The sequence below is a fragment of the Grampus griseus genome, assembly GCF_964374135.1.
Source record: "Grampus griseus genome assembly, chromosome: 15".
Classification (NCBI taxonomy): Eukaryota; Metazoa; Chordata; class Mammalia; order Artiodactyla; family Delphinidae; genus Grampus; species Grampus griseus.
This window is the reverse complement of record NC_139009.1, coordinates 26092395-26119280: the sequence shown is the minus strand read 5'-3', so window position 1 is coordinate 26119280 and position 26886 is coordinate 26092395. Positions and strand designations below refer to the sequence as shown.

At 38.7% G+C, this 26886-nt stretch overlaps 1 protein-coding gene across 6 annotated transcripts in view; it reads right to left on the bottom strand.

Annotated features, from left to right (window-relative positions):
- Positions 1 to 26886, bottom strand: part of LTBP1 (latent transforming growth factor beta binding protein 1) — a gene marked incomplete at its 5' end in the record, with an annotated part of 426899 nt that overhangs the window by 42155 nt on the left and 357858 nt on the right. For 3 of the 6 annotated variants that reach the window (XM_082672355.1, XM_082672356.1, XM_082672358.1), the window contains 2 exons: positions 6688 to 6831; positions 10212 to 10337. In XM_082672355.1, the coding sequence (XP_082528481.1) occupies positions 6688 to 6831; positions 10212 to 10337 (270 nt within the window). The remainder of the gene's footprint in view (positions 1 to 6687; positions 6832 to 10211; positions 10338 to 26886) is intronic. The other 3 variants (XM_082672357.1, XM_082672359.1, XM_082672360.1) reach the window with 1 other exon arrangement.

Here is a 26886-nt window from a genome sequence, read left to right as displayed (position 1 = left end):
TTTTCCTACCAAAGGTCTTTTTTTTCCAATCAGAAATTATTTTTAAAAAATTCTTCCAAAGTTAATTTATTTTACAGGTTACCTAAACACATTAAAAAAAAAAACACCCCACTGTGCCAAATATAATGGTTGAGTGATATTATACGTGGTTTCATGCCTTTAAAAAATATGTACATACACAAAACCTGTAGTGGACCTCTCCAGGAACAGAGAACAAGCACGCTGTTTAGGTTCAATTGTCAGAACCACGAGGATGATTTGCACAGTTTCCCCTGATACCAGGGACCTGCTCTTTTTAAATTTTTTTCCTCTACTTGTAATTTAACCAAAGCACATAGGGGTACTGTCCCCTCTACCTAGAAGTGTGAATAGATCAATTAAGTGTGGTCCATGATACCTTTTTTTTTTTTTTTTTTTTTTGTGGTACGCGGGCCTCTCACTGTTGTGGCCTCTCCCGTTGCGGAGCACAGGCTCCGGATGCACAGGCTCAGCGGCCATGGCTCACGGGCCCAGCCGCTCCATGGCATGTGGGATCTTCCCGGACCGGGGCACGAACCCGTGTCCCCTGCATCGGCAGGCGGACTCTCAACCACTGCGCCACCAGGGAAGCCCCCATGATACCTTTGATAAAATGAGTAATTCTTACTCTGCAGAATGAGCTGGGAATGAGATGATGGGATACAGAAGGAACACATTCTCGAATGCGGAGAAGCCTATTACTCAGTAGGCTACAGTGTCTGCTGTAGGTCAGGCACGATGCCTAGCAGTGAGCTGGGTGACAGACAATACAAAGAGGAATGAATGACTGAGGATAAAGGGTCCTGTTACCCTGCTGATGGATTTGGACTTCATGCTGGAGGCAGGAATAAGCAGCTGAAAGGGGTTTAAAACCAGATGTGTGTTTCAAAAATGTGAATCGGCAGCAATGTGGAACAGGAACTGATGGGAGAGGCAGGGAGAGAAGTCAGAAGGCAAGTGCCACAGTCCAGGGAAGATAGGCTGAAGGACTGGCCCAGGGCAGTGGTAGCAGAGGAGCAGAGAGATTTGAAGGATACTGTTGAGGTAGAGATAGCAGAATGTTATGATGGCTTGGATGGATGGAGAGAAAAATACAGTATGACTTCAGGATCTATAGTATGGCTGTTTGGCAATTAATGAGCGTACACAGGGAGAGTAACAGGTTGGAGAGGGATGGTAATTAATTTGCTTTTGGATAATTTTAGGCAGAGATGCTTCCAAGACACCCTGGGAGGAAGGTCCAGTAACAGGCAGCTGGAAATAGGAGTGTGGCACTCAAGAGAGAGGTGGAGAGGCATAGATGTTCACTTGGTCATCCACACCAAGTAAGTAATACTCCAGGTAAGTTGACTTGGAGAAGAGGATAAAATATCCCAGGAGAAGAATACAGAATAAAAAGAGGGCTAACCATGCAACTCTCTGGGACGTTATTATTTAAGGAATGGCGAAAGAAAGAGTCAAGAATGAGACAAAAAAAAAACCAGAGCAAGAGGTAGGAGGATACAGGGAAGAGTAATGTCCTGAAATCAAGAAAAGGGAAAGGGGGAGGGAAGATGAGAAACTACTGTCACAAGAGGAAAGAGTTTCACCCGGATGAAGGGTCTGAGGGCTCGATCTCAGTGCGTTGAGGATCAACTGGGAGACAGTTCAGTGGAGGTAGGGATGCTCCTTCAAAGAATCTGGAGGTCAGCATGGTCACAGAGATTATCCCTGGATGGTAACACAGCAGGGGATTTTCTTTTTTGATATATTTTTGTATTTGCCAATTTTCTAAGAATATGCATTGTTTCAATAACGAGAACAAAACAAAGAAATAAAGTGAAAAGGAAGCCAATTTTTAGAAGAATGTGCTGTCATGGGATCCTCAGCCTTGAGAAGTAGAATTAAGGGGAAAGACCTTGGAGTCGGGTTCCTGGGCCAATTCTGCCAGTCGTTAGCAATATGGCCCTAGGTATAACATTTAGAACTTCTCTCTGGGCCTCAGCTTCCTCACCTGGAAATAAAGTTGCTGGGCTGGAAAAACACTAGGGTGTTTTCTAGATGTAGAATTCTAGGACTTAGCTTGCGATGTGAGAATCAGGTCTCAAATATATTAGAGAAAACTGATATTTAAGGAAACCCTATCATGAATTGTGTGAAGAACCATTACTGTATAATACAAATAATCTTTAATTTCTGATCTTGCTTATTTATAGATTTTACTTTCTGATCTTGTTTATTTATAGATCTTTAATTTCTGATCTTGTTTATTTGCTTGTCTTAAAGTGAAGAACAATTATTACACAATGCAAATAATCAGCCTGATTTACATGTTGTATAATTTCTGATCTTGTTTACTTTGTTTTCTTAAAGGCACACCTGCATTAATTATAATATATATCTTTGTGTTCCTTTCATTATACCTTCTGTTTTAAAAATAAAATTCAGTTCCCACCACCACAGAGGCTCCCCTCTGTGCACCAGTCAAGACAGAGAACAGCATTTTGTGTGTAAGGCCTGAAGGCTGCAGTTGCCAACACTAAATATTTACTGCTACCCTTAGCGTGCCCAAGGACATACAATTTTTATTGAGTAATTATCACAGGCACTGAGGAAATAAAAGCATCAGGCTATATTTCATAGCCATACCCTCTTACAGGTGATGAGTGGTCTGAGATGGACATTTTTTAGTTATTTCTGTTTCAGGTGCTTTTATGCAACATATAGCAATGTCAATTAGTGGCCAAAGGCCCAGGCAATGAAAACATTAGACCAGACCTAAAAAATTAGGTGGGAGCCAACAAGTATTTTGGAAATAAAAATCCTAGGACATTAAAGTTCAAAAGTACCTTCAAGGTCACCTGGGACAATGTCATGTTGGAAGTAGGAGCCCTTCTGCCAGCCAGTATCTCACCTGTTCTTGGACACCTCTAAGGAAACACCCACGATTTCATGAGACAGTTATGTGCTGACTATCTCTAGCTATTGCAAAGTTCTTGTGCGTACTGATCTGAAATGTGCCTTGTTGACATCCAGCCCCAGTTCTGTCCTCAGTAAGACACCACTTCAGATGATGATGCTACTGCTTCTTGTTGGAATGTCTGTTGTCCTGGGGAAATTTTAAAGCCGAGGAAATATTACAGCCTAGAGAGCAAATTTATCTTTCTTTTCCTAATTACCTTCCAGGAGGGATGAGATCTAAGCTGTTAGTCTATCATGTATATAATGAAATTAATTTGAATCCTATCTTGATAAAAACTTTACCTTCAATTTGGTACAAAATGTTTTGTTCTGTATAACAGCAGATTCTTTGACTGGAGTATGATACAAACTTTTAACTAGCCTCCACTTAACCACCTTGTTAGATGAACTAATGTTCTCCTGTCCTCTGAAAAACATCCTGGCTAATGCCCACAAGCAGGTGGAAGGCTCACAGCCAGCTGGCTGTTCTCAGGTGGGTCAGCATACTTCTGTACTGACGTGTTGAGCGGTATGCCAACGGAGACTCAGCTACGTTCATTCTCAAACACTCTGTGCCAATGTATTGATTATTGTAATTACATAATTAAATAGTATATAAACCAATAAAATATAAATGAGTAGAAGAGTTGTTTCTAGAACAAGTTAAACCTTTAGAAAGACTAAGGTTAAAAAAAGTAAAAAAGAAAAGAAAAGGTTATCAAACTAGGAATGGATAATACAACTGCAGGAAATCGAAAAAAAAAAATGAAAACCTAAAGTGACTTTGTGCTTATTTACTCAGCAAAGGCCTTTAAATTCTTACTCCCTTTAAAGTGGGCAGTGTAGATAATGCATAATAGATATGGTTTATGCAAGACAAGCCCATACAGAATGCAAATGGATTTCTACCCGAAGACAGACCTTGGCTCTTCTTCGGAGACTGGGGAATAAATGTACCTTACGTGCTTTAAGTTAAAACTTAAATATTTAAAAGATGTGTTATCTGTTTTTATGATTTCCAGTTTTAATCACCTTTTCAAAACAAATGAGCTATGATGAAGTCTGATGAAGTGTCAGGGAGGGAAACTCTTGCTGCAGTTTATAGCCGATCTATCTCTCAGGATAGAGAATTGCTAAAATGAAGATGTTATCATAGACAATCTGAAGACTCCGTACAATCAGTTCGCATTTGCCAAGAACCCTACAAATTGAGGTATGGTAGAAGTCGGAATTGCCAGGAACTATACAAGTTAATAAGCTTATCCAGTTACTAAGGCAGATTATACTGACATGGACCAATAAAACGACTGAGTGTGTACAATATTTGGCAGAAGCCAGAGAACTATGGGGAAAATAAGCAAGAAGCTATTAAAGGATCAGATATAATGTTAAGCGGAAAGAGAAACTAACGATGTATTCACTGGCAGACAAGCTTTATGAAGCTGAGTATTCAAAATGCTGTTCTTTGCAAAAGTAGGAGAGTACTTAGTGAACTCTGACTGGAAGAACTTTCCAGAAAGAGTCAATGAGAGAACAAGGAGATAAAGAGAGCAAAAAGGCAAAGCAGGTGTTAAGGACTTGGTTACAGAAGAACTTAAAAAATAGGAGATGAGGAACAAGGCTTACAAAAAGAGTCACCGTAAAGTTTTAAGAAGTAGTTTACAGTGAGCTAATCCAGTTCATCAAAAATGGTTCAGATCGTCTCATGATCCTATTAAAGCACTATTTTTTTTATTTATTTATTTTTTGCGGTACGCGGGCCTCTCACCGCTGTGGCCTCTCCCGCTGCGGAGCACAGGCTCCGGACGCGCAGGCTCAGCGGCCATGGCTCACGGGCCCAGCCGCTCCGCAGCATGTGAGATTTTCCCGGACCGGGGCACGAACCCGCGTCCCCTGCATCGGCAGGCGGACCCCCAACCACTGCACCACCAGGGAAGCCCCTAAAGCATTATTAATCTCTACAAAAGACATGAGCAAACTTTAGGATCCCAGACATGTACCTTAATTGAAGCTATGTGAACTGAACAAACCACTTCTTGACATTACTAAAACATTCCAGCAAAACTGTATTTATAGTTTAAAAAACCCACCATCTCAGAAGAGATCACAAGAGAAATAGATAACCCTTATGTGTTTGGATTTTAATAATTCATTTTAATACTTCATATAGTACTTAGTTATTAACAAATGGCTTTTATGTACATAATTTTTAAAAAAGGATAAAACTCTGTGAGGTAAATATAACCTTTGTTTTATAGGCGAGAAAATTGAAACTCATAGATGTTGAATGATATGTCCAAGCTTACATAGCCGGAAAATAGCAGACCAGAACCCTGGTCATTCCAGTTTAAAGTATTACAAAAAGTTTGGAAAATAAAGGAAAAAACTAAAATTTCTATTAATTCTAATAATTATCTTTTTACATCTTCTTTCCTTCCCTCCCTCCACAGATTGTGATCACTGGAGTATCTTTTTTTTCACTTGACATTGTACAACATGCATCTATCATGACTACCTAACCTTCATATAGATGACTTAATGACTATACAATATTATATGTGAATTATTCCAGTCAAAATAATACTACGGGGAAGGTGCTACTCTATAGACCCAAAGACAAATCAGAGAAAGGCAGTTACTTCACCAGTCCTGTCACTGACCAGCCAGGTTTTTGATTTTTGGTTTGTTTTTTTCCATTACAAGTAGAGCTAAAATGAAAAGTCCTTTCTTTATGGCTCATGAGTTGCAGGGGTGGTCACTGAAGGAAGAGCAACCCTTCCCTCCAGAAACACTCTCTTTCTCGTCATAGTGTTTTTGAATTACTGTCTGTACATTTAATTCTGCACCATCACCTTTCTATATTTAATCATTGAGAAGAAAATGTGTGTGGATGAAAATATTGTTATATTCTATTCCCTAGTTCTTGCAAAGATAATTATCTCACACAGAACAAGTGTACCCTATTGAGGAAGAGCGAAAGCTTTCTTAGAAGCATAGATAAAATCAACCGGGATTGAGCAAGATAGTAACACAGTCTATGTTTCATTTTATTTGGGTCTCAAAGGACCATTTAGTCTCCTGCTTCCCTCAAAATACAACCATGCTTTAGCCACATGGCATAAGCTAAAACGGTGATCTGGAAGTTGATGATTTATCTGGAAAAGCATCAGCTCTCCATTTCACTATGTGCCATGATGACACAGCCTCAATCAAATTTTAAACAGACACAATCACAGCCACTCTCTAGGCCAAATTCTGGGGGAAAAAAAGCAAAAAACACCTAAGAATTCCAAGTGGAAGGAAGTCTTTGTAGATCCTGAGGGGCCTTTAAGTTGCTTTCAATTTAGAGAAGTGTCAAAATACGTTTCTCCAAGGGCCAAGAAAGAAGAATTATGCAACTTAATGAGATGTTGCCATATTAAACCCTGGGCTGATGGTTCTGAGTTTTAGGCAATTCCCAGCCAATGTGCTCATCATTTTGGATCCTTCACCCTACCCATGGCGTCTCCGGGTTGGAAAGCATATTAGAGGCCATGTAGCTCCAACAGTCATCACCCACATCCTAATTCCACTGATAAGGCAGGCTCGGAAAGAGCATGGAAGCTTCCAGAAACAGCACGGCGCCAAAATATTTGGTTATTTCTTCCTCACTCCCAGAGTGTTTGGCCCAAACCTGTGTAGGTACAGGTCCCTGAGAGAAGCCCTCCGTCCCGACACAGTGTCACTTACCTGCCGAGGCCCGGGAGCGGCACTGCCCAGTCATCGGGCTGTACTCCTGGTTTTCATCAACGCACACACACAGGAAGGACCCTTCTACATTTTCACAGAAGGCTTCACCACACACGCCACTGAGCAGCTCACATTCGTTCACATCTGGAAAAGGGAGCACAGATCAAGTCAGACGTGTTCCTCACTCCTGACAGCTCTTTGTTTTACCAGCTGTGCCAAGACTAGTGGTGTCTGCTGGAAACAAGGTGACCCCCTGGGAGCAATCAAACCCTTCAGCTATTTGGGGGAAGGGGCTCCCAGAGGCAGGGCTGAAAGCTTTGGTTTGTGTGAAAGGACCATGAAAACACAAAGCAAAGTTCCCAAACTCCAATCCTGGCTTTAAGGAACAACTCGGAATTGTACTGCAAGCATCGTACGTACACTTTGTTTAATTTTCTCTTCCCTGACTTTCTGACATAATGAGGTCTTAAATAATATGACACTTCTCTCTCAGTTCTTAATTCAAGGAAAATTAGCAGCAGTGGCACGTCAGAAACTGCAGAATTCTTTAAGTGCATGTTTAGAAATTGTTTTAAATCTACTCAAATGTCTAAAACTATAGTTTCCTAGCAGCCAAAATGTCCATAACTTAACAACCAGAATTCAGGTTGTGTATCCCTTTGAGAACTGAAGGAACAACCCCTGTAAGTAGTTACTGGGCTACATTAATCATTCATGGGAAACAAACTGGTCCAGTAACTCCTCAGTGATTTCACGATGCCTTTAAAAATTCTGTTTGGTGTTCCACAGTGTCATTTCTATTTTGCCAGATATTTTTCTTTTGTACTTAAATATACTTAATTAAAACACTAAAAACTCACAGATAAGTCCATTTTATTTAAGTACATAGCCATAAAGAAAGGCTAATTTTATGTTTGCCCTTGCCCAATACTACTTTTTACCCATTCTCCTCTGAAGAAATTTTATTAATGAGTGTCCAGTTAAACAAAGTACCTGACTTGGCATCTGAAATGCTCATGTATTTTATGCATTAAATGTGATTAAACATCTACAAACATCAGTTTTCATGAGCACACTCTGAGATGGTTTATACAAAGTTAAAAATTTGAGCAATTATCCAAATCATTCAGGAAAAAAAATACTATTTTCACCTGCTATTCCCAGTTAATTGGACAAAAAGTTTATGTCTCTTGACTTATTTGGATAATTACCTCGGTTTTCCATTTCACTTTGTATATAAACAGATATAAATCCAATGAGCTGAGTTTTGCTTATGAAAAGATATTATGACAAAGTAAAGCAGACAGTTGGTATATTTAATCAACCTGGACAGTCATAACTTAGACCAGAAAAATTGACTTTAGAAATTTGCCAGTTTGCATTTATCAATTTTAGGTAACTGTCAAATGGAATTTTCTACTTTCTAACTTGTAATATTTCCAAGGCTATTGAAATCTCTCCTACCAGACTGTACATTCAATCAAAAAATATTTTCTAGTTTATTTCTATGGGTCAGACTGGGGAGACAATGATGATGAGTCAGGCAGGCCCAACTCCTGCCTGCAGGGAGCTTACTGTCCAGTCAGAGAAATTAATCAGATAATCATACAGGCCAGGAGAAGTGCTGGGAATGAAAAGTGCAGAGCACGATGACAGCATGCAACAGTGGACCTTAAGTGCAGGGGTGGGTTAGGGAAGTGATATAGGAGCCAAGCTCTACCTGAAGGATGCGTAGATAAGAAGGCTGGGCAGCCAGGGTCCAAAGCAGAGGGAAAAGTGTGGCCAAAGGCTACAACCCCAGAGGGCTGATTCATCTCTTAAACTCTATAGAACACCCAGAGTGGTGAGGTACATATAAGAGGTGTTCAGTTCATACTTTTCAAAGAGAGAAGAAACAGACAAATATAACAATATTTGTTGGGTTTATTAACATAACAAATATTCCTTCTATAAGGGTGGTATTTTATGGGTCAAAATGAAGCATCAACATGGGTTCGGTGTGCTCCTCTGACTGGTTAGAAATGAACATTAACCAGGGGCCCAGGAGCTATGTGGAGTCAGTGGTTTGACATCTGATACCCCATTAGGTAACAGTTAACATTTACTGAGCACCTACAAAAGGCCAAACATTAGGCCCAGCAAGGAGAGAGAGAGACACAAAATTCTCAATCACAAGGAGCTTATTGCCTTGGAAAAGGCAGCTGCAGGCAGTACATACATGATTAAATTCTTGCAAAAAAGGTTGTAAGTACTATAATAGAATTTGTTCAAGGTTTTCCAGAAGCAGGAGAAGGGATCACAGCTCAGCTGGAGTGAGAAGTGGAGCAGGGATGGTATCTGGGAGGAGATGACATCTAACTTCCAGCTTTAGGAACACATGGGATGGATCTAGGTTCAGGGAAGGGGAGGCCAGGAGGATATTCCCAAAAGAAGGAGCAAACAACAGCCTAATAACTTCCCAGTTACGTGAACACCCATAAGCAGTTTTATGCTGCAGGAACGTAAATGGGGAGGAAGCAAGTGGTGAGGCTGAGAAGGTTAAGTGGGGGGCCAGACCACATAACCTATTAAGTCAAAATATTTAGTGAATAGCAGATGGTTTTTACCACTTGTTTTTTAGTGCAAAGGAGACTACAGCAGGAATTGGAACAAGTGTTAACGACAGTGTTAGCTTAAAGGCGGTTACTATTCAAGTGCTTTTATTGTTCAATTTCTAGATTTTGTTTTTCCAGTTTAATCTGGATGGGAAATGAATTGGTGCTTTAATTGCAAATTTCCAAACTAAAAAGTTAACTGACTCCTCGTCAAGTGTCATCTGCCATGTAACGACCAGAGGTTTCCTCCTTAATTAAGAATAAAGAAAAAGCCTCGTTATCGGTGAAGTTATGAAAAGAATACCCTCCTTCCCATTTAACTGCTCTAACTGCAAACGTTTCATAATGAATTTCACTTAAAGAAATCATGGCTGATCAGAACATGAACTATAAAGTATCTTCTTTTATGTGAGCATGTGCTGGACCATATTCTAGGACATCTGATGATATTCAAGATTCCTTCCAGCTCCGACAATCCCAGAACAGATTGAAGAAATATGCTTGCACAATCCAAAGCATCATTTTACGGGTGTCATTCCTGGAAACAGAAACTCTTGCCAACACTTTTCCTTAAATGCACTTGCCTAAGGGAGGTGCATTTTGAAGACAGACAAGCTCCACCACACACCAGACTCTATTTCCTGTGCAGGAGGGACTGAAGCGTTCCGCATACCCAGCTAAGAGTTTAAACAGATGCTCTTTTTAATATACATATAAACCCAAAGTTATGCTTCTCTATTTCTGAATGTCCCTAACCATTTCAGAAGCCACAGGATCTTTTTGCACATCTCCAAACCATACGACAAGATCAAATTATGATGCAATTCTGCCCAATTATCTTGCTTCCATCTCTCCTGTGGTTGATGACTTTGATTTCTTTTCGATAGAGAGATATGAAGCATGTCGGGAGAAAAAAATCTAAAAACTCACCCACACACCCTTGCCCATCCTGTGGGGCCTGAAAGCCCTGATAACAGAGGCAGCGGAAGGAGCCAGCTGTATTGTCACAAAACCCGTGACTGTCACAAACAGTGTTGTTTACACATTCATCAATATCTGCAAAAAAGACATTGACCATGAGACACAAAACATAGACAGACAAACACCAGCTATTAATGGACAGAGGTGCTCAACACACCCCGATTAGTATGAGATGATCATGTTTATACAGAATGAACTTCTAAAACATTTTACATATACATAAAATGTTTTGATGAACATATCTCATTAGACAAAATATTGGGTTCTATGAGAAAGAAAACATTTACTTTTCCTCAGGAAATGTTTTCAATCTGAAATGACTGCAGCAGTTGCCACGGTCAGTGTTTTCTAAATGTTTTCAACTCTTTATTTCCAAGGAGAGGAGATCCCTACAGCGGAAATATGTGAAAGTATTGTCACCTTTTGTGATTGCTGTAAATGCTAATAGTTCTATCTGGCGAATTGGGAGCTGAAAGCATTGGCCTGCCTGGGCAAAAGTTTATTCAACCCTAGAGATAAGCTTGGTCAAGTCTAAACAGCATTCCCATGAAGGGGGCTGGGAATGGGGGGTGGGATTAGGGGGAGAGGGGGAGGGGGAGAGGGAGAATTTGATCTGATAAGTTCAGCGGTGTAGCCAGCCAGTCCCAGTTATTCTAGAAAAAAGACTTTATTCACAAGAAACACTTTCCTGTCACCAAGTTATAGCCACTCAGGTCCTAAATGTCAGTGCTGCTCCAACTGATGAGCCAGTGGCCAACTTGTGAATTCACTTTGTTCTCTATAAACTTGATGATAGTAGTCATGTGCTTTCTATCCCATTAAAAAAAATGTTCTCATAAAAGTGACGTCTCGGGCTTCCCTGGTGGCGCAGTGGTTGAGAGTCCGCTGTCGATGCAGGGGACACGGGTTCGTGCCCTGGTCCGGGAAGATCCCACATGCCGCGGAGCGGCTGGGCCCGTGTGCCATGGCCGCTGAGCCTGTGCATCCGGAGCCTGTGCTCCGCAATGGGAGAGGCCACAACAGTGAGAGGCCCGCGTACCGCAAAAAAAAAAAAAAAAAAAAAAAAAAAAAAAAAAAGTGATGTCTCAGTGGTGAAGTTACAAATGGACTTTTCAATACAGTTCTTCCTTACCCTCACAGCTACTCACTTTCCTCTCCATTCTCCCACCCCCATCGCTCCCGTTCTCCTTGTTTATGGCCACACTGCACGTTCCACCCTCCAGGCTCCCTGTCCTCTCTGCCTCTGGACTACACAGGCCCCAAACACAAGTTTTTGGAGAAACAACCAAGAGAAAACGCAATTACGGCATCCAAATACATGTGAAGAAGATTTCACGTTTATGTTCAAATAAAGAAATAACAAACGATAAAGAAAATGACAAGTTAAATTGCACTCGACAGAATTTAGTTGGGTGGAGTTCATACTAATAAAGTTGAGTTTTCTCTTTCTAAAATTTTAAACACCAAGTCAAAAATTTTTCAAGAAGATAAAGAAGATGCATGCAATGATATTCAGCAGCTCTCTCACTTCTCTTCCTAATTGTCCAACACTATCAAGCATAACTTCAGAGACTGTCTCACATCTGAATTGTAAAATATGAGTGACTACAAACTTTTCTTAATTTTCTCAACTCAAAACTGTGTCCGGGGCCCCTTCTCCATCCTTACCAGTCTCTTCTTCCTATAGTCCCACCTGCTCATCCTTCTTCTGCATCTTCGATTATTCCTCCCTGGCTCCTTCCCTCACTGCCTTCAAACATGTTAAAATCTCTTGGAAAAGCTTTCATTTTACCATGATGTCACCAACCGTGTTTTTCCATTCCTTCTATCATTGCAAAACATATCAAAAGAACTATCTACGTGCATTGCTTTTATCTCCTAATATACTTCAACAGTAAAAAGGAAACAGTAAAAATACTAATAACATTAATATTAGTACATTTCTAGAATTATTATGATAATTTACAAAATAACATGTATAAAGTGCTTAGAACATTGCCTGGCATGTAAGGTAGGAAGTGTACATGTTACCTACTATTATTACTATTATAATTATTACTCGTCCTCCTCTTACTCCTCCCTTAATGACCTACAATCTGTCTTTCTAACTCTTTATCCCACGAAACCCCTTTGCGAAAAAACACCAAAGGCCAACCTATCGTTAAGTTCAATGATCATTTCCCAGTCAATCATCATCACCCTAGACCTCTATGTCTGGTCAACATCTTCTCCTTGAACTCCCTTTTCACGACCCCAGGCAGAGTATTATTCTCGTTCTACCTTTAACCACTCTGGCTCACTCTCATCCTTTTCCAGCCTGAAGGTGGTGTCTGCCAGGGCTCAGCCCTCCCTGGGATCTGCTTCATCCTCAGCACTCCCTTCTTCTCTGTTCTCCACCCTTTCCACACTCTCCAGACTCCACAGGGCACAAATCCCCAGAACTTTGTCTCCAGTCAGGATCCTTCTTATTCTTGATCATTTCATCTTCTATTATCATCTCAAACTTACCAAGCCTAAAACCACATTCACTGTCTTCCTACTAAACCCGACTTGCTGACCTTCGTGAGCAATCCCTCTCACCTCTATCCTTCCTTTTTTGCCTCTTCATCTGACCTCAACTTCAATGGAAAAACTCAATGAAATTATTTCACATCTTAAAAAAATGAATCTCCCTTGCAGCATCCAACACAAAGACACTCAATAAATCTGCCCTGATGGATTTTCAACGTCAGCATCAGGCTGGGATCACAACTGATTGACTAATCACAACCATGAGAAGGGTAACTGCACTGTGTCATCAAATCACTTCACACAGGCCACTGCTAATTTTAGACTTCCTGAAATGGGCACTTGTTGAAGAGATTACGTTATTCACTGAACCACGGGATTTAAGGGCTGGAAAGAAACTCAGAAGGGATTTAATTACCACTTATGTACTGACGGTCTCCCAGTCTCTCTCAAGGGCTGGCCCTCTGTCCTTTAGAACCATTTGTCTAATATCTATTGGACATGTTCATCGTAAGTGAACTTACTCACCATTTCTCCTGTATTCCCTTCTCCCGAGAACCCAACGCGTCACCCCAGCCATGAACCTTAGTGTCAATCCTTCCCTCTCTCCTACTCCTCATGCCTCCCCAATCATACCCTCTTATCTTTCCTGATATTCCTCATACTCCTATTTGGTTTATCTCTGGTCTTGTCTGCCTCCCTCTAATCCATTCTCCACCAAACTGCAAACCTGCCAGGGACATTCCCTCGCTCTGAATATTCCACCTCTTCACGGCTAGAGAATACCAACCACTCTCCTTGGCAGAGCCCAGAGCCCTGAGCCCCCTTCATCGTCTGGCGTCTGGCTACATGTCTGGCCATGGTTCTTAGCCAACCTCCTTCCTAATTTATGCTCCAGTCCTATGAGGATATGCAGTAGAGTTCTTTGAAAACCCTGGAGTCTTTAATTTCTCACTGATTTTGTGCACATCTCTTCCTCCACTAGAAATTCTCACCTCTGTCCGCTTTGCTCAGAAACTCTCCCTGGCCCTTGGTCAGCCCAAGAGACACCTCCTGTGTGGTCCCTCCTGTGCGGCAGATTTCAGGGACCCTTCTTTGTACTCCCAGAGTGTTTGGGGACATTACCCTGCTTATCAGGGCTACTTTTGGGGGTGGGGAACCTTCAACTAAACCTCATCAGCAACTTATTCCCTACGAAATGGGACAGTGGACAGCAGAGGAGGAGGAAGGGAAAGCAGTGCCTGGAAACCTGGTGGCTTTTCAGTCCAGATTCTGGAAGTAAAAGCTCTTGCTTTCCTTTTTATGAACTCTGTGCACTTACAGATCACAATCTCTTGTTAATGACTGCCAGCTCAGGGACTGAATAACTGACCTTAAGGTGAACAAATCCTGAGCCAGTTATGAATTACTGGGTGTCTTGCAGTCTCAGACTTACTGTAATAGTGATTAACAGAGAAAGTTTAGATGAGCAATATTTTGGATTTCAACGAATAGGAAAAATAACATAAAATGCCTGGAGACTAGCTCTTCAACAACTAATATTTTATGAAAATGATATACTCTAACTTTCAGCAGGTTCATGTTTCAACAATGAGGTGAAGTAATAGCTTAATAAGAGGGTGTTTGTTTCACTTCTCTAATGACATATTTAAAAAAAACATCATTTCATTAGAATTTTTTTGATGACATGAGCTCTCAGAGATTTTTTTCCATTGTTAGTCCTGTCTATAAATAGATTTATAAGAACTGCTACAACTAATATTAACTCTAAGAATAAAGCTAAATGTTAAGAGAATTTATTATTATGCTAGAATAAAAGCCCGATCAAGATGCAAACTTCATTAAATGGAAGAGTGAAAGCTACCCCATTTTTGCTGAAGTTGAATTTTGAATATGAAACTAAATTTTGAATGATTCATATATCACAGATTTTCTTTTTGCTTAATTAAGGATGACTCTGTTAAATTACTAAAAGGATTTTGCTTGGGCATCTGTAAAAGCCATGCATGATATTATCTATCACCAGTCATACTGTCCACCAGGTAAGTGATACAGGAGTAACTGTCCAGAGATCTCTCAGCTGACAACCCAGATGAATTTGATACACTACTGTAAAAATTGATTTCTCATGCAAGTTTTTGTTAGTTATATTTTACTAAGCAAGGCAGATATAAACATTACCATTTCAATGGAAATGAATTCAAGAAAAAATTACACAGACCAAGGAAAGCAGATCACTGATGTGAATTTTCCAATAACAAGGTAACCTAAATGTCAGAAAGAGAAATACAGCATAGTCCTGGATGAACGGAACTGCCAGGGGCTCATTTTTAAAGGAGCAATGTTGTCAATGACCAACAGGCCCACACTTTGAGGGTCTTAACCACTGTCCTACTTGGTAGATCAACTTTCCTTGTCTGTATGCTTTTTACTTAGTCCATTTTCTCAATGGACCAAAAGTTTTTCAGAGCCTACTGACTGTTATTAGGGATTCTACATATAACAGCAGAACTCCAACCTTGTACCATGTCCTTCGATTCTCACTTAGGTAAAGTGAACTATGAAATAACATGAAAGTATGGAGAGGAAACATGATTTTCTAAAAGGAGCTGGGGTCAGGTAAACTTTATTTACTAACCAAGAAATTACAACTGTGTTCAAAGACCTCAAACAATGAAATTCATAAAAAAAACCTCAATGATTCCATTAGATGTTCTGTGTTATATGCAGAAAAGTCCATGTGCATGGGGAAAAGGGGTATTTGGGTATATTTTGTCACATAAATGATGTGGTTTTCTTCTTTTCAGATATGCTCTTCAGTTTTTTGTTTTGTTTTGAATTAACAAGAGTCTTTCTCACTTTCTTAACATCTACCTTTGTTTTCTTGCTTTTCCTTTTCCTTATTCTGAGCAAGACATATCCATCTATTCAAGGAAGGAGCTCTCTGACGAGCCTTCCTTCTGCTGCCAGGGCTCTCTAGAGAGGTGCATGATGGGAACGGGGTGTCATTTTTGATAAGGCATGACTCATAGGAAAATCCCCACAGCTCTTGGATGGTTGGGAAGAAAAAGCCTTCCTGTCATCAAAGCATTTTTATTTTTATTTATTTTTTTAAAAAGATTTTTTGGATGCGGACCATTTTTAAAGTCTTTATTGAATTTGTTACAATATTGCTTCTGTTTTATGTTTTGGTTTTTTGGCTGCAAGGCATGTGGGATCCTAGTTCCCCAACCAGGGATTGAACCTGCACCCCCTGCATTGGAAGGCAAAGTCTTAACCACTGAACCACCAGGGAAGTCCCCATCAAAGCATTTTTAGATGGATGATAAGGTTTATCTTAATTCAAAGGGACTTTGAAGATTAGCCAGTTCAATCTCTTCATTTTAAGAACCAGAAGACTGAGGCCTAGAGAGGAGAAGTAACTTGCCTCAAGGTTACCCAGTCAACCAGTGGTACAACTGGCAAAGGAGCAGAGCTTAATGAAGGAACAATCTTCAGAATCTAAGTTTGTGGCTGTATCCACCACATCTTCTCGCCTCCCACCATGGTTATAAAACTGAGAGGATGAACAGAACTAACCCAATTGTGAGCCCATCAAGTACACTGGAGTGTGTACACTATGAAGGTGCAAGTCAGAACACATACTCCTAGACTTACCACTTACTGACTTACAGTTAATCAAGTAACCTCCTCTTGTCCTTCAACAAGGCCTTGACATCAAGTATCATCATACCTGAAATCTAAAGATCTGAGGTTTTGTAGGTCCTGAAGACGCTATTTTTCTAGGAGACCCTTGCAAAGAAAGACCCATCAAGCACCAGGGATGTGTAACCCACGGAATGTCCCAGGACCATGTCCAGCATTGGTGCTCTTTGGATCTCTCCATGAGAAGAAATGACCCACTGTTTCAGCCCAAGTCTTCCTGACCAACTGGAATTGTTTAAATGTTTGGCACTAGACTCTTAGGAGAATAGAGCCAAAGAAAGGGGGCTTACACTGGAAGGTATGTAGGGTTCCTGCTTCAGGAGAAATGCATCCCTCAGACTCTTTACTGAATGGAACAGAAGCAGACCAGGAGACGGTAAATCCCAGCCAAGAAGTGGGACTGAACAGTGTTAAACCAGCTGAATATCTGCCCAAAGGAATTTTTAAATGGCATGGCTATGGGCCCAAAAGAGATTAAGGTCTCTCTCACAGCATAGGAGAGAAGCCAGGATTAAACGGAAGATGAGCACAGGCCTAAAGAAAAAAAATAAAATTTAGCCAATAGGAAATTAAAAACTGGATTTGGAGACGGTCCAGACAACACAATAGGATATGGAAAGAGCCTTTTAGAAAAGGTCCACTGAGGTCTGGCAACGTCAACAAGGCTGAAGAATATGGGCCTTGTTATGGAAAATAACTTTGTTCTGGGAAATGGGGATGAGCCAGAAAACAGCAGAAGACGATATCCTTGTGCAGAGTTTGACTTCCATGCTGTTGCCTGACAGAGAAGAAGTTGGGGAGAAAACCTGTGGACCTTGATGGTCACAAGTATGTTTTGAAAGCCAGTGGCCTAAGATCAGCAACGAGAAATGACAGATGTATAGCAAGTTATTTCAAATCCAACTTTCTAGCCCCAAATTCTGGAAAACAAGGCTGGCCAATGAGAGATCAATTTTTTTCTTTTTCCAGCCTTGAAACTCACTACTTTAAAAGAGATTTACTTGAATTATTCTTTAAAAATTACCCAGAGCAGCCTCCCAAATGATATCTGGGAATAGCTAGACGTTCCCGAGAAACAAAACTTAAACTCTGCTCTGATTTTAATCAGTCATTACATGAATAACATATATTCACCAGCCACAGTTAAAGATAACCTAGTGGAAAACCACTCTAAAATCACAATCATCATAATCCCAAACCTATCCAAAGACACGGGACTCATCCTTGGTCACCTCCCCACATACAAGCATCGCACTCCTCTGATTTTCTCTCTTGTTCTATCTCCAATCTCTCCCCTCTTCTCCAACCTTACTGGGGGCCTCCTCATCTCTCATCGGAATTCCTGCAATGACGTTCTACCGGGTTTTGTGCTCTCAGCCACTCACTGCCGCTCCAAACCCATCCTCCACAATGAGAGGATGATTAACCTATTGAAATAGTCCAACCAAATAATTCTTTGCTTAAAGCCTCTTCAGTTTTTCTCCAGGGATAACAGTATCAAGGCCCATGCCATGTGCCTTCTGGAGCTCATCCATACTCGCTTCTCAAATTATTTGCTTTCCTAGCTGGCCCCTCTGCCTGTGCATCTTCTACTGCCCTTTCCCTGTCTACTGGATCATTCCACCAGGATCAAACACTTCCTGCTATAATCTTAAAAACAACAAAGAGCCTCAGGGCACAAAATCTCTTCAGCTAGAACCATATTTCTCACCCCCTTTTTAACAGTCAAGGTTCCAGACTTGCCTACATGTTCTGTGTCTACTCCATTAGTTCTCATTTGCTCCTGGGTGGCTCTCATATATAGTACTCCACCAAAACGGCTCTTGATAAGGTCATCATTTTGTAAAATCCAAGGGACTCTTCTTGATTGTCATGTTAATAGATCTCTCAGTGGTGTTTAACACACTTGACAACTCTCCTCTTCTTAAAGCAGGCTCTTCCCTTAGATTCCATGGTCCTATATGCTCCAGGGTTTTCTCTTAATCCTCTAGCCACATTCCACAGTCCTTCTCTTTTGCTTGACCCCTAGATGTGTTTTTCAGGGCTTAGTCCTAGGCCTTCTTTTCTTCTCATTGCATGGTCTCTCTTGATGGCCTCATCCATTCTAATAGCTTCAAACACCATCTATATCTGGGGACTTCCAGTTTGTATCTCCAGCATAGACTTCTCTTTCAAACACCAGATCTAACTTGATCCAACTGCTTGACTGTCACACCCGCATGGACATCTCAAAGGCAACTCTAGTTCAATACACCCAAATCGTACTTTTGATGTTAAAAATTTTTTTTGCTTAATTTTTCACCATGTCAGCAAATAGTGCCACCAAATATCTAACTGTTACATTCAGAACCAGGGATCTATCTTCAGTATCCCTTTTCCTCCTTACCCTACATCCAAACCAGCACTATGTTCTAATCCAGTACCAGGTTCTCTCTTCAAACCATTTCTTGAGTCATTCGTTTCTCTCCATAATACTGTTACTACTCTAGCCTAAGCTACCAATATGCTTGGTCTGAACAACATCTGAGAAGACACCCTGAGTTTTCTCTTGCCCCTCTAATCCCATTTTCAAATGTCCCCGGGGCAATATACACTTTAAAAATATAGAGTATTGAATAACATCAAACCTAAGAGTTTACTTTATATACCATCAAAAGAGAAAGAAAAAAGGCTCTGCAAATTCAAGTATTTCATACTTCTTATTTTTAGACAAATCACATCAACTGGAAGAAGCATCCCAATATTATTAAAGTATGAAAAAAATATGCATCTTAGAAATGATGAAATATTATATCACTGTCCTGCTTAAAATCTATCAGTCTATTTCAATTATTCTTAGAATGATATTCAAACCCTTAATGTCTCCTGTGAGGCTTTGTACATTCCATCCCCAACTCTCCAGTCCATCCCTCGCTGTGTCTCCCTCCCTCTAAGTACCAGGCATTGGTCTTTTTCACCTCCCTGAATGCACCTAGTACTTTCCTACCTCAGCGCCTTTGCCCTTCCTACAACTCCACCTGGGAACGCTCCACACCACCTCACTCTTCCATGGGGAGCTCACTCCTCAGGGCTCAGCTCAAATGCCATTTCTTAAGAGACCCTTCAGGTGAAATAAGTGAGCTTTCCCTCCTCTTTCCTCTCATTGACTCTGTTCTTTCCCTTGCAGCAGCATAATGATCTGTGGTCATATGCTTTTTGAAACGTTTACTTGTGTATTTACTGCTTGCGCCCTGCAAGTGCAGCTCCTAGAAGGCGGAGATCATGTCTGTTTTGCTAATCACTGTATGTCCATAGCCTTGAACAAAGTCTGGCACATAATAGGTGTGTAATGGCAACATTAAACATAATACTGTTGAATACAAAAGCAAGCAAGCCTTCCACAAGCCAGCCTTTGCCTACCTCTTTAGCTATATCTTATGTATCACTTTTTCCCCCATCACACATGTTCAACTGAAACTAATTTAATTGCTATGTCCCAAAATCCATGCCGTATTTCATGTCTCCAAATATTTGCTAGTGGCATCTATTATGCCAGGACACCCTCCCCCCATCCCTTCCCCACAGATCTCAGGTCATATTTTTCACCTAGATAATGTTCCTCTGCCCTCCAAGCTCTTCTAGTCTCAGCTGGAGCTTCTTAGAAGATTTTTTGACCCAACCTTGTGCTGAAAATGTGTCTACTCACACAGGCTCTTCCTGACCCTCACTAAACACTTATGAAGATCTTAGAACGATGGTATATCACATCATCACCAAAACACAAGGCTGAGCACTCACAGCCACAGCATGGGAGGAAGAACTACTGAAGCAATGGAGCTGAGCTAGAAAAACAGCTGGTAACCTAGCCATTTCCCAGTCCATCCGACAGCAACAGTCAAGTTAAAGCTGTGCTGCAGACAGTTTAAAAAGTAGAATTTATAATGCAGGAACATGTATTTGAAATTTTCAAATTCCAATTTAAAACGCTCTTCTAGAATGAAGAGAAAAGGACAAACTGATGGGCAAGAAAACATTCATTTTTATATCCCAGATGTATGAAAGAGTTAAATACAAAAAAAAACTTCACAAAAATACTATAAGAAATATAAATATACAATTGTTCACAACAGAACAGGGAAAATGGCCAAGTATAAAGTAATGAAAGAAATAACAGCACTATAAAATTAAAAGGCAAGTTAAAGAATGGGGAAAGCATTTGTAAAATACTGATCAGTGATTATTATCCTTAGTACACATAAATCAGTTAGAAAAACTTTACCTCAGGTAGGTAAAAAAAAAATCTCACAGAAGAAAGGAGATAAATATAAAAGAGGTTAACCTAATATAAAATGCAAATTAAATATTATTTTCTTCTTATCAAATTAACAGAAAAATATGAACATGAGTTTCTTTTTGGAGAGAATGTTAGGAGGTCTAGGAGGTCTAGACTAGGAGGTCTCATTGGGTTCTGGTGGAAGCAGAAATTGGTACATTTCTGGAAAGCAAGGAGCTCACATATGTTGTTAAGACCCATAAAGCTGCTAATATCCTTTGATCTTATAATTAAATGTCTTAGAATCTACTCTAGGGACATGATCATTGATGAAAAGAAATGTTTATGTACAAGTTTCTTCATAAAACATTTTTAACGGCAACAACAACATAGGACAGAGTCTATCTCCATAATTAGGAGCATATCTTTAAAAACGTATGGTACAATCATAATTCTAAGTGAAAAAGTAAAGATAAAAGCATATGATCTTATTAAAACACTTAAATACTGAAAACTTAAAAAAGAAATAGACCAAATAGCAACTGGTTGGTTGATAAATGATTTTTTTTTTCACTTCTTAACATTTTCTATTTTTCAGATTGAGGACATATTACTCTTAAAATCAGAAAAATTATTTGTTTGCAGTCAACTATTTGAAGATATGAAAGTAAAAAATTATTCTACTTGGGTATATACCTAAGTATATTCTGCACTCTAACAGCAATGAATAAAACTGTACAAAAGTGGAATAGACGTTCATAAATATTCTAAAATATACTGAAAAACTTGTAACATTTAAATAATTCTTCAAATTGACAATTAAGAAAGCTGAATGTTTCACTTTAAAATAAACTGTTTTGCTTGAAATGATTTAAAAAAATTACTTAAGAGAAATGCTGCTGATAATTATTAAGTTAGGAAATATTTTGTTAGGAAACCATAGCAATTTTCAACAATTACAGCTGCAACTGAAAACAATAAAGCAAACAAAAAAAATCCAAACAAAAAAACTTTAAGTGCTTTTTAATCTAACCAAGATTTTTTTTTTCATACAAAGCTGTATTTGTTTAGTTTCAAAAACTCTGGAGACCCTGCCCAAAAGTACAATCTTCTGAACATGAATTCAGAGATTCTGTTGAATGAAAAATTAACACTTTGAACCTAATCCCTTCCTCAAACACAAATAGTACATTGCCAGTTGTAAATGTTTCTATCTGAAGATTGACTTTTCTACTGCTTACAGATAAGTATTGTATACAATTTCACTTTTTATTATGTGAAAATAGAATTTAGACCAAAACATTTTAGATCTCAAACTTAACTTTTGGTGCATTTTGTTTTCCTTTAATTCACTATTCAGTTAAAAAATCATAGGAAAACATTCTTTCCAAAATATATACAAAAAAACAAGTTAGGGGTGATGTAATCAAAAATACTCTAAAAGGCGGGGGTGGGGAAGAAAGGAAAAGGAACAAAGAGATGAGACAAATGGAAAACAGAATTAGGTACAGATTTGAACCTCTCAAATACCAGTAATTAAATGTATACAAACTAAATTCTCCAATTAAAAGACAAAGATTGTCAACATGAATTAGAAAAGAACTAATATATCCTTTTTACAAGAGAAAGAACGTTCAATATAAGAACACAGAAAGACAGGAAAAGATAAGTTGTGCAACAGCAAATGAAACCATAAACAAGACGAAAAGACAACCCTCAGAATAAGAGAAAATATTTGCAAATGAAGCAACTGACAAAGGATTAATCTCAAAAACTTACAAGCAGCTCATGCAGCTCAATATCAGAAAAGCAAACAACCCAATCCAAAAATGGGCAGAAGACCTAAATAGACATTTCTCCAAAGAACACATACAGACTGCCAACAAACACATGAAAGAATGCTCAACATCACTAATCATTAGAGAAATGAAAATCAAAACTACAATGAGGTATCACCTCACACCAGTCAGAATGGCCATCATCAAAAAATCTACAAACAATAAATGCTGGAGAGGGTGTGGAGATAAGGGAACCCTCTTACACTGTTGGTGGGAATGTAAATTGGTACAGCCACTATGGAGAACAGTATGGAGGTTCCTTAAAAAACTACAAATAGAACTACCATATGACCCAGAAATCCCACTACTGGGCATATACCCTGAGAAAATCATAATTCAAAAAGAGTCATGTACCACAATGTTCATTGCAGCTCTATTTACAATAGCCAGGACATGGAAGCAACCTAAGTGTCCATCGACAGATGAATGGATAAAGAAGATGTGGCACATATATGGAATGGAATATTACTCAGCCATAAAAAGGAACGAAACAGAGTTATTTGTAGTGAGGTGGATGGACCTAGAGACTGTCATACAGAGTGAAGTCAGAAAGAGAAAAACAAATACCATATGCTAACACATATATATGGAATCTAAAAAAAAAAAAAGGTTATGAAGAACCTAGGGGTAGGATGGGAATAAAGACGCAGACTTACTAGAGAATGGACTTGAGGACATGGGGAGGGGGAAGGGTAAGCTGGGACAAAGTGAGAGAGTGGCATGGACATATATACACTACCAAATGTAAAATAGCTAGCTAGTGGGAAGCAGCAGCACAGCACAAGGAGATCAGCTCAGTGCTTTGTGACCACCTAGAGGGGTGGGATAGGGAGAGTGGGAGGGAGGGAGACACAAGAGGGAAGAGATATGGGGATATATGTATATGTATAGCTGATTCACTTTGTTATAAAGCAGAAACTAACACACCATTATAAAGCAATTATACTCCAGTAAAGATGTTAAAAAAAAAAAGATAAATTGTGCAAAATTTAACTGAAAGCATATGTAGCTATATGAAAGATAAAGTAGATTTAAAGGTAAGATGCACTGATAGAGACAAATAGTGACATTTCAAAGGGATGAAAGGTTCAATCCACCAGGAAGATACAAAAATCTATGTTTAATTCCTGTGTCAGAAAATATATAAAACAAAATCCAGAAAACTAAAATTAGAAACATAAATCTCCATAATAATGGAGATTATAAAATACTCCCTCAGAAAATTATGTAATAAGCAGGAAAAAAACCAATAGGGATATAGATGATATGAACAACACAATTTACAAACTGATCCCAATTAATATACACAGGTCCAAATGCAGAATATACATTGCTTTTAAGTACACAAGGGATAGTTACTAAAAGTGACCATATTCTGAGCCACAAAAAACTTTAAGGATTGAAGTCATTGAAAGTATGTTTAGCTGACTAGAGAAATTAATAACAAAAATATAAGTAAAAATCTATAAATTTCTAGATATTAAACAAAACAACTCTAAATAATTCATTGGTCAAAGAAAAAAGACAATGGACTTGAAATATTTTTATCTGAATAACAAAAAGCCATCAGAACTTGTGAATGCAGTAAAGCCATTCTTAGTCATAAATACATATATTAGAAAAGTTTGAAATCCAATGATCCAAGGATCAATCACAAGAAGTTAGAATTAAGGACAAATTAAACCCCAAGAAAGTAAAAAGAAAAAGTATAAAAGCAGAAATTAATATAATCGCAAACAAAGAAAACTTAACAAAAGAAAGTTGTTTCTTTGCAAAGACCAATACCCCCTAGGAAGACTGAGCGCAAAATAGTGAAAGCATAAATTACTAAAATAAAAAATGGAAGCATTACTACACATTCTACTGACATTAGGAAGAGATAAGAAGATGATATTAAGAACAACTTTGTGCCAATGCACTGGAAATTTTACCTAAAGTGTATAGATTCCTTGAAAAACAAAAGTTACCAAAACTGACATGAAAAGTCAAAAAACAATGTTATTTTATCTTTTAAGTACATCTTAACTACAGTTTAAAAACTTTCATAACACACACACCCCCAAAATAAAACAAAACCAAAAATTCCAGGCACAAATGACTTTAGCTGTAAATTCTTCAAGGAATCCGAGGAAAAAGTAACACCAATTTAACACATACTTTTTTCAGAAAAACCGAAAGAAGGGATACTTTCAACTTATTTTATGAGACCAGAACCACCATGACTCCACAACTTTACCAGGACATTAAGAGGAAGGAAAATTTACATGAACACGGATGTAGATATTCTAAAAAAAATGTTATCAGTTTGCCTCTAGGGATATGTAAGAAGGCTAATACGTCATGACTAATGGGTTTATTGTAAGAATGCAAGGGTATTTTCACTAAAAAAAAAAATTAATATGGCTGGAATGTGCATGTGATGGTGACCACTAGAGCTACCATCTTGGACCATGATATGGAAACCACATGTCAAGGAGAGCAGAATAAAACAGATATTGTCTGGGTTCCAGCACTGTACACTTGCATTCTGAACCCTCGATTACTTGTCTTGAATAGCTACATAAAGAGAAACAAACTTTCATCTTGTTTAAACAAATCAGTCCATGCAATTCACATTAACAGAATAAAGGAGAAAATAATTTTTTTAATAGACACAGAAAAAGCATCTATTACAATTCAAAACCATTCATAATAAAGACTTAGCAAATCATAAATAAAAAAGAATTTCCTTATCTGATAAAGAGTACATATTAAAAACAAAAACAAAAGTATGGCAAACACCATACTTAAATATTAAATGCTTTCCCTGCTGAGATCAGGAATGAGACAAAGAAGCTAGCTATCACAACCTTTATGTAGTAGAGGTCCTAGAAAGACTAAGATAAGAAAAGTATAATTATCAAAAGAAAATAAGTAAATAGTTTTTCATCTACAACATAATGGTTTATGTACAAAATCCAAAAGAATCTGCAGATAAACTACTAGAAATAACAAGTAAATTTAGTAAGGTAATAGATACAAGGTCAATGTACAAAAATCAAATGTAGCTCTATGCACTAGTAACAAACAATTATAAAGGTAAAAAAACCCACTTTAAATACCACTCACTACAGTACAAAAATATTAAAAACCTAGGCATCAGTCTAAAAATATTGTGTAAGACCTTACACAAAAAAGCTGCAACGAAACACCAAGATTAATGAAAGAAAACCTAAACAAATTGAGGGATATGTCTTATTTATGGATTGGAAGACTCAATATTGTAAAATGTGAAATCTTCCCAAATTGACCTATTGAGTCAATGCAATTCCAAACAAAATCTCAGCAGAGTTTTTTTGGTGAAAATTGATAAGCTGATTATAAAACTTATATAGAAATGAAAAGGGCCAAGAATAGGCCTGAAAATCTCAGTGGACAACAAAATATAACAATTTAGAATTTGCAGCACCATATATTTAAATTGATTATAAAGCCACTGTAATTAAGAGAGTATGTTATTGGAGCAAGGGTAGATAAGTAAACCTATGGATAGAATGAGGAAGAAATAGACCCATATATATTTGACCACACGCTTCATAACAGAGTTACCAGTGCAGATCAGTGGGGAGAGGCTGCTCTTCTCAAACAGCCACGACCCAAATGGACATGGGAAAAAAGTATTGAGTTGGCCAAAAAATTCGTTTGGGTTTTTCCAGAAGATGGCACCATGACCCAAACGAACTTTTTGGCCAACCCAATAAATCTTGACCTCTATTTCGCACCATATGCAAAAATCAATTTCATGGCAAGGACAGATTCCAAATGTAAAATATAAAATAAAGCTTTCAGAAGAAAATATAAAAGGTATCATAATGACTTCAGGGTTTGCAAAGATTATGGACACAACAAGTACTGATCTCAAATGAAATAATGAAAACACTGGACTTCATTAAAATTAAGAACTTGGGTTCAACTGAAGTTACCATGGAGAGAATTGTTGTGTAGGGTACCTCCTTTTGAAGAGGTTTGTTATACAGAAGTAGACAAATGAAACAATTCTGAAAGAGCCAATATAAAGGTATGAAAAGTTGTTGCACATCAGTCCTCACAAGGGAAATGCAAATTGACACCACAGTGAGATACCATTACTCAGCATGGCTAACCTTTAAAAGGACTGACAATTCCAACTGTTGACAAGATGTGGCACTGGAAGTCTCAAACTTAACTGGTGGCAGTGTAAACTGGTAGTCTGAAAAACTGGCTGTATTTATGAAAATGAGACATACATATGTTCTATGACCTATAAATTACACTACCAGGTAATATCCAACAGAAATTAGTG